The sequence below is a fragment of the Gavialis gangeticus genome, unplaced genomic scaffold (assembly GCF_001723915.1).
Source record: "Gavialis gangeticus isolate Ggan-Ray unplaced genomic scaffold, GavGan_comp1, whole genome shotgun sequence".
Taxonomy (NCBI): domain Eukaryota; kingdom Metazoa; phylum Chordata; order Crocodylia; family Gavialidae; genus Gavialis; species Gavialis gangeticus.
In genome coordinates, this window is record NW_017728995.1 from 59194189 (window position 1) to 59207695 (window position 13507).

The 13507-nt window shown below is 45.1% G+C and overlaps 1 protein-coding gene across 3 annotated transcripts in view; it reads right to left on the reverse strand.

Annotated features, from left to right (window-relative positions):
* Positions 1 to 13507, reverse strand: part of LOC109288223 (beta-galactoside alpha-2,6-sialyltransferase 1-like) — a 148327-nt gene that overhangs the window by 34819 nt on the left and 100001 nt on the right. For all 3 annotated transcript variants that reach the window (XM_019503682.1, XM_019503685.1, XM_019503684.1), the window contains exon 3: positions 9884 to 9981. In XM_019503682.1, the coding sequence (XP_019359227.1) occupies positions 9884 to 9981 (98 nt within the window). The remainder of the gene's footprint in view (positions 1 to 9883; positions 9982 to 13507) is intronic.

Here is a 13507-nt window from a genome sequence, read left to right on the forward strand (position 1 = left end):
GGTACCTTGTACTTTCCATAGTCTAGCGGGGGGGGGGGTGGCACACACCAACCCCATGGGAGGTCATTTTGGGGTAAATGAGACACTCACCAAAATTAAGCAGTGGTTTTGTTGGCCAGGGATGAGAAAGGAAGGCCCACAATGGGGTGAGGCTTGTCCAGAGTGTCAAAGAGTTCAAGAAAGGTGGCCAACACGCGCACCATTGCAAACTATGCCTCTTACTGATAACCTTTTTGACAGAATCGCATTACAGTGGGACCTCTGACAAAGAGTAGCACTGGATATCAGTATCTACTAGTCATAGTTGACTATGCCACATGCTACCCAGATGCAATACCTTTAAGGTTGGCAACAACACCCCGAATTGCAGAGGAATTACTGAAATGGATAATCAGGGTGGGGGTACCAAGAGAAATAATAGCGGATCAGGGTACAAATTTTATGTCCATTGTGATTAAAGAAATGCGCCAAGTGCTAAAAATATGACAACTGCATACATCTGTGTACCATCCCCAGACCACTGGTCTGGTAGAGTGCCTAAGTGGAACAATTAAATGACAGTTGTGACATTGCACACAGGAAGAACCCCGAAGATGGGATTTGATTTTGATACCACTCCTTTTTGCTTTAAGAGAGACACCACAGACATCTACAAAATTGTCCCCATTTGAGTTAATCTATGGTCATAAACCATGGGGCTTATTGCAGGAGAGGAGAGAGAAGTGAGGAGTGGGAGTGAACTGGCTAGCCGGAAGTTGGCATACAGTGGCACTGGCAAGAGATAGTAGACCGACTTGAAAAAGCTAGACAGTTGGCCCGGGAAAATCTAGCAGAGGCCCAACGGAGGCAGAAACACGAGTATGACAAAAAGTCTTGTGTACATGACTCCCAAGTAGGGAACAAAGTTCTCGTGTTACTCTCTATTATGGCAGACAAGCTACTGACACGTTGGCAGGGACCCATTCGAGATAGTCCGACAAGCCAGCCCTGTTGACTGCGAAGTGTACCGTCCAGGGCACCAGAAGAAGCAACCCTTGGCAGGAACCCGAAGGGTGGATGCTGAGTCCAGAGGATCTGACAGAGGAATTAGGACCTGAGATAGTAGACCAGCAAAAGAGAAATAACACTGCCCAAAGCAGTGAAATAACACTGTCCCAGGGGCACTAACTCGGGGGAACCCAAAACCGAGCTCTCAGGGCACCTCAGAACGGGGACCATATACAGAAATAAAGAAAATGCCAAACAAAATCACTTACTTGTCATAGGGCAACCAATGCCAAGGGAACAAAGAACACAGCCCACATAACTCACAAGTTGCGCCTTTATCCAGCTGGAGCTGGTGGATAACGTCACAGGCAATGACTGGCTGGTGAAGATAAAAGGAGACGCCGAGAGAAAAGCGGGGAGAGCGGCAGAGGCAGCGGAGGCTCTCCTCCAAGCCGGCAGTGGGCAGCGTCAGCTTGAAGAAGGGTGATCTGGGCAGGGAGTAGCAGCAGAGGCTGCAGGAGCTCTCTGCTCCGGCAACAAATGGCCCCGGCACAGGGAGATGGAGTGCACTTGGGGCGGAGTACCCCAAGCGACAACAGGGGAGCACAGCGTAGGGCACCCTACCCATCGGCATGAGGACAACGATGGCACTGGAGAAAGAGCTGTAGCAGACCTGGAGGAGGCAGAGATTCATTACCACAGATACTCCCAGGTATCGGGTCATGGAGGCGGGGTGGTGGAAGCAACAAAGGGGAGACTTTGGAGGAGAGGCATCGAGGGGACGCCATCAAGCCCTGGCAGTGGGGCCAAAGGAGCAACCCGATAGTCCGCCCAGAGCTTTATTTCTTTTTTTTTTTCTTTCTTGTCCTTTTTTTTTTTTTTCTCTTTTGCTGTTGAGAGCCCTCAGGTTCATTTTTTTTTCTGAGCCTAGTGATCTTGGGGGTCCATGAGCATCAGGAGTGAGCATATTAGTGGAGCATTGTTATTGTGGTTTCTTTTCCTTTTGTTTCCCCCTTCTCTTGTCCCAGGAGGGTCTTGTTATGCAGGTCTGCCACAAAAGGGACCTGATTGCCAATATGTCATCGGGCAGCCCCAGGTCTACTGGCCAGTCATAGGCAGCAAGGAGAGATACAGCAGGTGTAACCAGTAGACTGGTGGCCTAGTACAGAAAATAAAAGTTTGGGAAACAAAGCCAGAAGAGGACACTGGGATCAAGAAACATCCACACCGGACAGATGGCCATTCCAGGACCTGGTGTCTTGCCAGAGGTTGGCATAAGGCTGGGGTATAGGGGAGGTGGAGCCCCACAAACAACAGTCAAGCGAAGTGACCACCACTGATGGACTTTCAGAGGCCAACCCCTCCACTGGTATTACATTCAAAGTCGTAGAAGGTGAGTTCAGGAGTGGCCTCCGAGATGATCAAGATCCATCTCAGTGGTCACATGAAGCTTCAGCATGTCCATTGCCAGCCACCCAAGCCAAGGCAGCATGTGAATGGGTGTTCAAAGCCAGGTGGGCACAAACACAAGGCCCAGAGCTTACTAAGGAGCAACACAAACATTTAAAAATGCTTATAGAGGAATTTAATCATGTGTTTCAGGAAAAGCCTGGGCAGGTTCAAGGGGTAAGACACAAGATCAACACTCCAAGGGGAACTATAGTCAGAGAGAGATGGAGGTCCATTCCACATCATTTACAGGAGAGAGTATGTCAGGAAATACTAAAGATGCTGGCACAAGGGATAATCATACCTTCATGCAGTCCATGGCAAAGCCCCATGGTAATAGTACCCAAAAGTGACAGATCTCTTCGAATATGTATTGACTTTAGGAAAATCAACAAAATTGCTCGGTTTGATGCACTCCCTATGCCGCATGTGGAAGAACTACTGGAAAGAATAGGCCAAGCCCATTATATTTCAACAATTGATCTATCAAAAGGGTACTGGCAAATACCAATGGTGAGGAGGGAGCAACAGAAAACTGCCTTTGGTACACCCTGGGGCCTATTTGAGTTTACAAGAATTCCGTTCGGCCTTCATGGAGCAGCAGTGACATTTCAGCGACTCATGGATCACATTCTTGCCCTGCATACAATGTACGCCACGGCTTATATCGATGACATTTTTGTCACACACTCTCAATCCTGGGGGCAACATTTGCGACACGTGAAAGAGGTGCTAAAAGAACTCCGCCGGGTAGGGATGATGGCCAATCCTAAGAAGTGCTCACTAGAAATGCAAGAAACTGACTACCTCGGTTTTAGGGTAGGACAGGGAGTCATACATCCACTGGCCAGGAAGATAGAGATGATAGAAAAGTACTTACCACCTCAGGCCAAGTGGCAAATGAGATCTCTCCTGGGGCTGACTAATTATTATAGGAGGTTTATTCCTCATTTTGCAGAAAAAACAGCCGCTTTAACAGATGCCATTACAGGAAAAGTACAGGGTTCAATACAGTGGACCCCTCAAATAGAGGAGGCTTTTAAAGGTATCAGCAGGGCCCTGTGTAATGACGTGGTAGAAGTAACGCCCAATTTTTCTAAAAATTTTATCCTGCAGATGGATGCTTCTGAAACTGCTGTAGGTGCAGTCCTGTGTCAGGAGCAAGAAGGTGTAGAGCGACCGATTGCTTTTGCTAGTAAAAAAATTAAACAACTCCAAGACCAGGTATTCTACTATTGAGAGGGAATGCCTGGCAATAAAACGGGCCATAAATTACTTCAGATACTATTTAATGGGGTGAGACGCACAGGTGAAAGGCATAGAAAGTTACAGTGGCTGCATGAAGTCAGGCAAGGAAACCAAGAACAGATGCTCAATGAACAGTCATTTACTGGATTTTTAATTACGCTACAGATAAAGAGCCCATGTTCTATACAACAATGAGGTCATTTTTAACTTCAAATGAAATACTTCACTGTCACCAGGATGCAGTGGGCCTACACTGCAAGTATGTGCCAAGCAGAAAACTGTCACTGATCTAGATTAAATCCTCAGTCTTCTTTTAAGAACAGGTCCACTTTGATTTACAGTAGGATCAGTCAGTGAACTAACATACAACTCTGATAACTACTCTGAAGTCCATACGGCCCTTGTTTATTGTGGGAAGTTCATATTCAATTTCACTGAGGTTCTTAGTGACCATGGCTATGGCAGGACAAAAAGAAATACATTAAGCATGGCAGACTATATTACAGAGCTCACGCATCCCCTTCAACTTGGAAATGGTCCAGAATTAACATGAAAGCAAAATAAATAAATAAATAAAATCAATCTAGGCTCCTTGTGCTGTTTCCTGCTGATGACCACCTCTAACAGCTCAAATAACTTTACAGGTTTTCCTCACCAACAACAGTTTTGCCAACCATGGTTTTGAGTATCCACACTTAATATTCCATGTACCATTTTGGCTACCACAGTATACAGTTTTGAGTAACCATGGTTTTCCATGGCTGCACATCAGCCTGCCACCTGCCATTTTCCCCATAAGTCTTTTGTCTTGTCAACCATGGGAACTTTCAGTAACCTAACCCCACAGTAGTTGGCGAGGGAAACCTGTATTCTAGTTATAGGTTACAACAGAAGTTTCCATATTCCCCCTCTCCTGTTACAGTCAACCCAGCTGGAAACTCCTGCCAGCCCAGAACTCTCCCAGCTCTTAAATGCAAGATGCTTTCCAACTACATTTAAAGGCTTCACTTCTCACTGTCCTCAATAGTGGTGCCTAGCAACATACATGTAAGGTAATGTATGGCTTCCTGCCATGTTGCAGAGAAGGTAATCACGCAACTGTGAAAATAAAAATATGGATGAATAAAAGGATTTTGCTATGATTAAAAGAGCATTAAGTCACAAACCTGTGAATTGAAATAGTTAGAATGAAAAATCCTAACCTAATTATCACTGAAATCAATCAGAGTCTTTTCATTGATTGAAACTGTTCATAGTTCAAAACCTGTATTTGTTATACTCTATGGACCAGATTCTTATATACTTACTCATATTTAACCCCTTGCTCTATGCACAGCACCAATGACTTCACTGAAATCATCCCAGGACAGCAAAAGATGAATACTTATCAGAATCTGGCTATATGATAGAAGGCTGTAATGACGACTAATGTTGGAAATAATATGCTAGATTTGTGTTGCTGTCTCCAACAGCTGACTATCTATAGTAAATAAAGCAGTTGGAGTAAAATCATAGTTTTTTCAAACTTCTGGTTCAGATGAAACCTAGGGTCACCATTTCCCAACTTCAGTGGCAAAAAGGAAGAGGGTAATAATTAAAAAACAAAAAAACAAAACAACACCTAATCTAAGATGGTAAGAAGAGGAGAGGAACAGGTAAATTAACCTTTTTTTTTTCTTCTTAGTGGGCACATCTACACAAGATGTTTACTGCAGAGCTGGTTAATTAGCTCCCCAATAAAATGTTATCGTCTACATGCTTGACCCTATTAGGTCACAGTAGACTAATAAATGCTGCCGCAGGGTAGTCTGGCTAAACACAAGTAGTACCCTGCAGTGCAATTCTTCCATGAGCTGCAGCACGTGTGAAGAAGGTGACAGGGCTGGCTGAGGCATGAGAGTGCTTCAGCATGAGGGCTGCCAGCTAGCCATGCATTGGAGTATCTTTGTACTGCAACCTTTTGCCCTGGCCTCTGCAGCCTGTTGAGCTGGGTTAGAGCAGCCCCAGGCTGGCAGGCTGCTTCAGGTCCCTGCTAGCCCAGGGCTGCTCTGACCAGACTCCATGTGCAGTGGGGAGTCAGGGGGGTGGGAGGAGACTGGCTGGGACAAGGGGGGCTGCACCTTCATGTCCCAGCCAGTTCTGCCCCACTCCCCACCAGCCACACATGAAGTATGATCAGAGCAACCCTGGGCTGGTAGGCTGACACCTGCCCCCCACACAGCTCCCCTGCCAGCCCAGGCTGCTCCAACCAGATTCCATGTGCTGCACCCGAATAAGCTCCAGAGTTTTTTGCTCCTAGGCACACATTCAAATGGTGCACCCAGGAGCAAAAAACTCCAGAGCAATAAGATCCAGTTTATTCATGTGCATGAACTGCCTAGTACATATTAGACTCTAGAACAGAGAATTCTCAAAATACTACTATTCAACCCACTCTAGTGTGAAAGTTCATTTGAAGTGAAATTATTCTTAGAGGGTTACCTAGACAGCAACCATTCACCTCATCATAAATGTTCACCCTCATTAATAATGCCTAGAGAGTTCATGGATTCAGTAAGCACAAAGGTAAAACTGTCCTTTCCAGAGTACAGGAAATCCATGTCAGAAATTATGAGCCCAATTGTGGCTGTGGAAAGAAAGTTTATACTGCCCATTCTATACATTTTTACAAATTTAGGGCCCTTTAGTTTCTGAACAGTGTACCTCTCCACTAGAAATTATACTCCAAACTAACTGTTTACAGACGGTACCAAACTACCCTCCGATGATAAAGTCGGTCAGCCATTCTTGACCCTTGTAACATTCATTCAGCCATAACATAGAGGCAAGAGTCTCCATATTCTAATGCCAGACATTTAATTTAGGTAGCTTCTAAATGAACACTGCACTTAGACTACAATGTTAGCCTAAAACCAGCATTACTTTTCTCTATCTATGAATTAAGTTTCTCCTTGATAAATTTCTCCAATTAGCAGGAACAGGTTGTAGGCCAGTGACACTCATGGTAGGCTTATTTACACAGAAAAAATGACTCATATAAAATTATAACAGTAAAACACCCCATGTGGATGTTTACTGCAGGATATGAGTATTCACATGGGGAATTTTTACAGCATAAGTAAATGGCAAATTTCCTGAGGTGGACAAGCCCAAAATCAGAGGCAGCACAAGTGTTCTTGTTGGCAATATTTGCTTATCATAGATAGGCTGGCATGTAGCCTGAGGAGATGACTACCAAAGCTAAGAACATATTTTTGATCCACTAATACAAACAGTAACAAATAAGAGGGAAAGGTCTCCACATTGCTAAATGTACATATGTTGTGTAAAGACCAGTTTAGAACAGAGAGTCTCACTTTTAATTTATATCTACTAGGAAGGAAGTAGAGCCTACTCAGATGAAGCAGTAAGATACAAATAGGGAAAGAGAAAACAAACTCAGAAGAGAAAGAAAGAAAGAGAAGAATGCATTTTTAAGGAGCAAAAATTCATACAAAGAATTTCACAGATCTGGGTTAGAGCATTTGGTTGATATTTTCAAAACAATGCAGGGGATTTCACTGTTCAAGACATGAAAGGACACGTGGCTAACTACCATGCATCACACTAAAAACTGCAGATTAAAACAGAAACCCCAAAGACTCATTATCTGCAAGCAGGTGACAGAACTTCAGCTCTGTAAAGCCTGGAGATGGAGTGATCGCAAAAGCAGGTAGCAACTCTGCCAATTCTAAATTATTAACGATTTATTTTTCTCCATGCCTAGTGTTGTTCTAGCACCACATCACTGGGGCTACAAAGCTCTGTAAGCTCTTCACACCACACCCATCTGTGATGTTTAGAATGAAAACTTTTTTCTTGGATGCGCACCTAACATGGTGTGACAGACATTCATTTCACTAGTTGCAACACATCTCACTGTGTTCTTCTGTTCCCCAAAATGAGTCAGTGTACAGAAAGCATTCCATCTTTGGAACAACACTAACCTCTCTCTCTCCCCACCCCCTCTCTGGTTAAGGGAAAATATTACAGAAACATTACCAAATGCTTTCCTTCTTTGCACGAATGATCCAATCTCATTATTTTAAAGGTTTCTTGGATGGGAAAACCACGATACAACTAACTTTGACCTCTTCCTTTTACAAGTGTCGTCAACAGAGGTAGCCTTCTCATCCTTCAGCATATCAAAGATTTACATAGATTTTTGTCAATAGATTAATCTATTTTCTGATGCCATGAACACAAAACTGTTATTGCAGACTACCTTGAGGTAGAGGCCTAACAGGGAAGCTGGGTGCCCGAGGCAGTGGAAACTTCCAGCAGCTGGTGTGACCAGGCAGCTGCAACTGCAGCTGTTCTGTTTCTTTCCCTTCAAGTCAATGCCTGGGGCTGCAGCCCTATTGCCCCACCTTAGTTACACTACTGCCTTAAGGTGTCATTTCCTTGTGGTGGGGAAGGGCCTAAAAAGTCATTCAGTAACCAGGTTACACAAATCAGATTAAATCCTTTGCTAGAGCCAGTCATGCTGACTCTACAGTGAGAGACTGCGGGACCTGAACCTATTCAGCCTCCACAAGAGAAGGCTAAGGGGGGACCTGGTGACTGTCTATAGACTCACTAGGGGGGACCAGAGGGGTTTGGGGGAGACTCTGTTTCCCCTAGCGCCCGCTGGCATAACAAGGAGTAATGGGCACAAGCTGATGGAGAGGAGGTATAGATTGGACATCCGCAAAAACTACTTCACGGTTAGGGCGGCTAGGAGCTGGAACCAACTTCCAAGGGAAGTGGTGCTGGCCCCTACCCTGGGGGTCTTTAAGAAGAGGCTGGATGCCTACCTGGCTGGACTCGTTTGAGTCCCGTTTCTCTTTTTGGGGTTTTTTGTTGTTCTCCCGCCCTGGCGGGGGGTCGGGCTAGAAGATCTACTAGGTCCCTTCCGACCCTTAATCTATGAATCTATGAATCTATGTTTTGATTGACTTAAGGTGTAATTATAGTTCCTGTCCAGGATGCTGCACTGGACTTTATTATTGTATCTATCTGCCACCCAATATTGAGGCATAAGAGCAGCAACTTGGACAGGTCACAATGCTTAGAGGGAGAACTCTGCCTCAGATTTTGTTTCGAGTTCTGAGCCATCTGGAATTGCTTTCTGGGCTTTACACATTTAGGAAGACCAAGGGCTTCAAACCATAAGCTGAGCTGTGTTGTCCATCATGAGGAGGCTGCAATCTGACAGAAACTCAACAAGCCAAAGGGGAAGAAAGCTGCAGTAGAAATCCCTGAAAAAGCACCATAAAAAAGCAGAAAGCCTTGGTGGTCTACTGCATAAAGATGACGATGACAGGGAGCTTGGGTAGCATCTCTAGTGCCTGTGTAATTATGCTGATGTTCCACAGGAAGCCTTGGATGCCTCTAAGGTGATAATCAATAAGCATCCTGTGATCAGTTTTCTGAGCTAAGGGCTGAACTGTGAAAAGCTACTTTTGAAATATAGCAGATATTTGAGACCAAGAGGAGACTACTATGGTGGGGTAGGTATTTCCTTACGTTAGGATACTTGTATGTTTCTCTGAAACTTCCAATGCTGGCCACTCTTCAATACAATACATGAGTAGATAGGCCATAAATCTTAACCAGTACTACAATTCCCACAACACTCTGGAGGGGAACTATTATTGCCCTCTGAAGCTAATTAAAACAGGACTGGGTCTAGTACAGGATTAAATACTATAATTTAATTTGTTCAGTCTGACTGCTGAATACCTTTCCAGGCTCTTCCTGTTCTTCCCTGCAAATGATACATCAAGGAAGTAGTGGAACTAAGGTAGGGCAACAGGGCTGCAGCCCCAGGCTTTGACTTTGGTTGGGAAGGGAAAAAAAAGAGCTGCCACTGCAGCTATTTGGTCACACCAGCCCCCAGCACCCACCTTCCCTGTTAGGCCTCTACTTCATGGTAGTCTGCAGTAACAGTTCTGTGTTCATGGAGTCAGAAATGATGCTATCCTTTTTTTTTTTTTTTTAAGGATAATAAGGAAAACTGCCAATCAGCACTGACTCTCTGCTGTTGGCAGCATATGTGTGTAAACAGAGACTGCACAAAACAGAGACTGCACAATAAGAGGTCTTAATTAGGCTCCCATTAACTTACTCAATGAACTTTCAGTTGATTGTGCAGTAAACATGTAATGGTCAGACTTACCTGGGAGTTAACAAGACGAATGGTTGTCTTTTCTCCTACATCCTGCTGAAACCCTTTGGTAGGGGCCCCATTAAATCTCAAAACTGCATCATGGCCATCTGAAAGCAGTAAAAAGAGTTATCAAAAGGTCACTAATGGCTATTATGCAATAGAAAAGAAAATCCTCTATCGAAGGACTATTACAGATATAGCAAATAATTAAGTAGATCTAGTTAATTGTACCTAACTTTCCATGGTGAATAGTTTCTAAGAGCTATGCAGTTGGACTCATCAGGAATAGCAAAAGGTCAATAGCTTGCACAGTGCCATTTTCAGAGTTAAGTTGCCTGCTTTGTCAGTTTTTTAATCTCTTAAAAAAAATAGTTAGTGTAATCCAGAATCCATCAAAATGCAAAATAACCACACTTCTCCAGAATATGTCTGTACAAACTATCCTCATAGTGGTTTCTTAAAGGGAAACAATTGGAACTGGGTATGATGAATAAACCACTATGTCTTATCTGCCCTGAACTGAAAGAGGTGATTCTTACTACCCTGAGAACAAAATCTAAAAGCTATAGTATAAACCAATAGTCACAGAAAGTTGGGGTTGGAAGGGACCTCAGGAGGTCTAGTCCAACCCGCTACTCAAAGCAGGACCAGCCCCAACTAGATCATCACAGCCAAGGCTTTGTCTAACTAGGTCTTAAAAACCTCCAAGGATGGAAAGTCCACAACCTCTCTGGGTAACCTGTTTCAGTGTCACCCTCCTCGTGCAAAAGTTTTTCCTAATATCCAACCCAAACTTCCCTTGCTGCAACTTGAGATCATTGCTCCTTGTTCTGTCATCTGCCACCACTGAGAACAGTCTAGCTCCATCTTCTTTCGAACCCCCCTTCAAGTAGTTGAAGGCTGCTATTAAATTCTTCTCAGTCTTCTTTTCTCCAGACTAAATAAGCCCAGTTCCCTCACCCTCTCCTCAGAAGTCATGTGCCACAGCCCCATCACAATTTTCATTGCCCTCTACTGGACTCTCTTTGGACTTTTGGGGCCCCAAACTGAACACAGTACTCCAGATATGGCCTTATCAGTGCTGAATAAAGGGGAATAATCATTGATTACTACCATCTGAGCCCAATGCTCCACAGTTTTCTATCCACCTTACAGTCCATTCATGCAGCCCGTACTTCCTTAGTTTTCCTGCAAGAATGTTGTGAGAAACTGTATCAAAAGCCTTGCTAAAAATCAAGGTGCACCACATCCACTGGTCTCCCATGTCCACAGAGCCAGTCACTTCATCATAGAAGGCAGTCAGGTTGGTCAGGCGTGACTTGCCCTTAGTGAATCCATGCTGACTGTTCCTAAATCTCCAGGTATCCTGGTTTGCTTTGATAAAGAAAAAATCCCCAATTTTTGGATTTAAAAAAGTAACACAACATTCACATTTTTCCATTATTAAAATTAAACACCATTCACCCCCCCCCCCCCCGTATTGCTCGGACATGCAGGGATGAAGTCAGGAAGGCCAAAGCATACGTGCAGTTGCAGCTAGCAAGGGATGTATAGGAGAACAAGAAGCATTACTTCAAGTATGTCAGTAACAAGGAACATATGGGTCTCTTACTGAATGGGGGAGGCAACCTAGTGACAGAGGATGCAGAAAAGGCTGAAGTGCTCAATGTCTTTTTCAACTCAGTCTTCACAGGCCATTTCAGCTCCCAGACTACTGCACCTGGCAGCACAGTTTGGGGAGGAGGTGAGCAGCCAACAGTGGCAAAAGAACAGTGCCAGCAGATTAGGCACTATTTAGAAAAGCTGGATGTATATGAGTCCATGGGGCTGGATGGGATGCACCCAAGTGTGCTGAGGGAATTGGCTGATGCGATTGCAGAGCCACTGGCCATCATCTTTGCAAACTCACAGCTATCAGGAGAGGTCCTGGATGACTGGAAAAGGGCACGCATACTGCCTATATATAAGAAAAAGGAGGATCCAGGGAACTACAGACCAGTCAGTCTCATCTCAGTCCCTGGACAAATCATGGGGCAGATCCTCAAGGAATCTATTTCTAAGCACTCGGAGGAAAAGAACACAAGCAGCAGGGAACCTGGTTTTCTCTGATAAAAAAAATCCTCAAATTTTGGATTAAAAAAGTAACCCAAAATCCACATTTTTTCATGATTAAAATGAAACACCAGCCAATATCAGGGTGATTGAAGTCCCCCATGAGAACCAGGGCCCACAATTGGAAAACTTCTGCTAGCTGTTTGAAGAAAGCTTCATCCACCACTTTCTCCTGGTCTGGTGATCTATAGCAGACCTCCACCAGAACATCACCCTTGTTGCTCTCCCCTCTGACCCAAACCCAGAGGCTGTCAAACAGGCCTATCTCCAGTTTCATAGTGTGGCTCTGAGCAATAATATGGCTCTTTTACATAAAGTGCACCTCCTCCTCCTCTTCCCCCCGCCTGTCCTTCCTGAACAGTTTATACTCATCTATGATAGTACTCCAGTCATGTGAGCTCCCACCAAGTCTCTGTTATTCCAATCACGTCATAGTGCTGTGACTATGCAAAGACTTCCAGTTCTTCCTGCTTGTTTTCCAGTGCATCCAGGTACAGGTACCTGAGGTAACTAGTTGATTGCCCTGATTTCTTAGGAAGAATGAGACTGCCTCCCCTGTTGCTCCCTCCTACTTGCTGTTTCTCCAGGTCACCCACTTCCCCACTTACCTCACAGCATTTGTCTCCATCCCCCAGCAAACCTAGTTTAAAGTCCTCCTCACTAGGTTGGTGAGCCTGTCTGCTAAGATGCTCTTCCCCCTCTTTGTCAGGTGGATCCTGTCTCTTCTTGTCAATCCTTCCCTTTGTCCCCCACAGAAAGGAGTCTCCAACCACTACCATGCATTGCTTCTTCTTGGCAGCAGTTGTCTTGATTCTCCCTACCTTGGGGAGGCCTGTCCTGTCCTCCTCCACCAATGGGATGTGCTCCTGCCCTCTGTTCCTAGGGCTCTGTATCTCCAGATGAACTGCTGCAGGTGGAGATGAAGATTTCTGCTTGCTGCCAGGTCACAAGCTTCCACCTTCCACCTTCCACCTTCCTGGGAGTCCATGTCCTCTCCCTTCTCTAGCAATGCCTCTGGCAGTTGTTCCTCCACAGTCCCAGAGGTCTCCTTCAGCATCAAATCAATGAACTCCTCATGATGGAAGATGCTTTGGAGCCTCACCACCTCCTGTAGCTCTCGTCTGTTCCCTGAGAGACGCCAACAGGAGGCACTCCCCTGCCCAGTTGTCACCAGAAGGAACCTGCAAACCAGAGTCCCCACAGCTCCAAACCTGGACCTGGGTGGAAGCCTCAATGGTGAGGTTTCTGTCCAGGGAGGACCGCTCACAGGTGCAAGCAGAAGCAGAGGCAGTGGCAGTGGCTCTGACACTGCAATGTCCTCCAGCCATTTATTTCCCTGGGTCTCTTAATCTGTCTCTTCTCTCTTACTGCCCTTCTTCCAAGAATGCCTTCATAGAAGCTGGCTTATTTACTGTTCCTTGGCCCTGAAGGGTTTCTTTTTCCCTGCTTGGTCACACCGAGCTGAAAAGCTGTCCCCTCAGTTGGGAGTGGGGGAAGCAAACTAGCCTGCAAACTGACCAG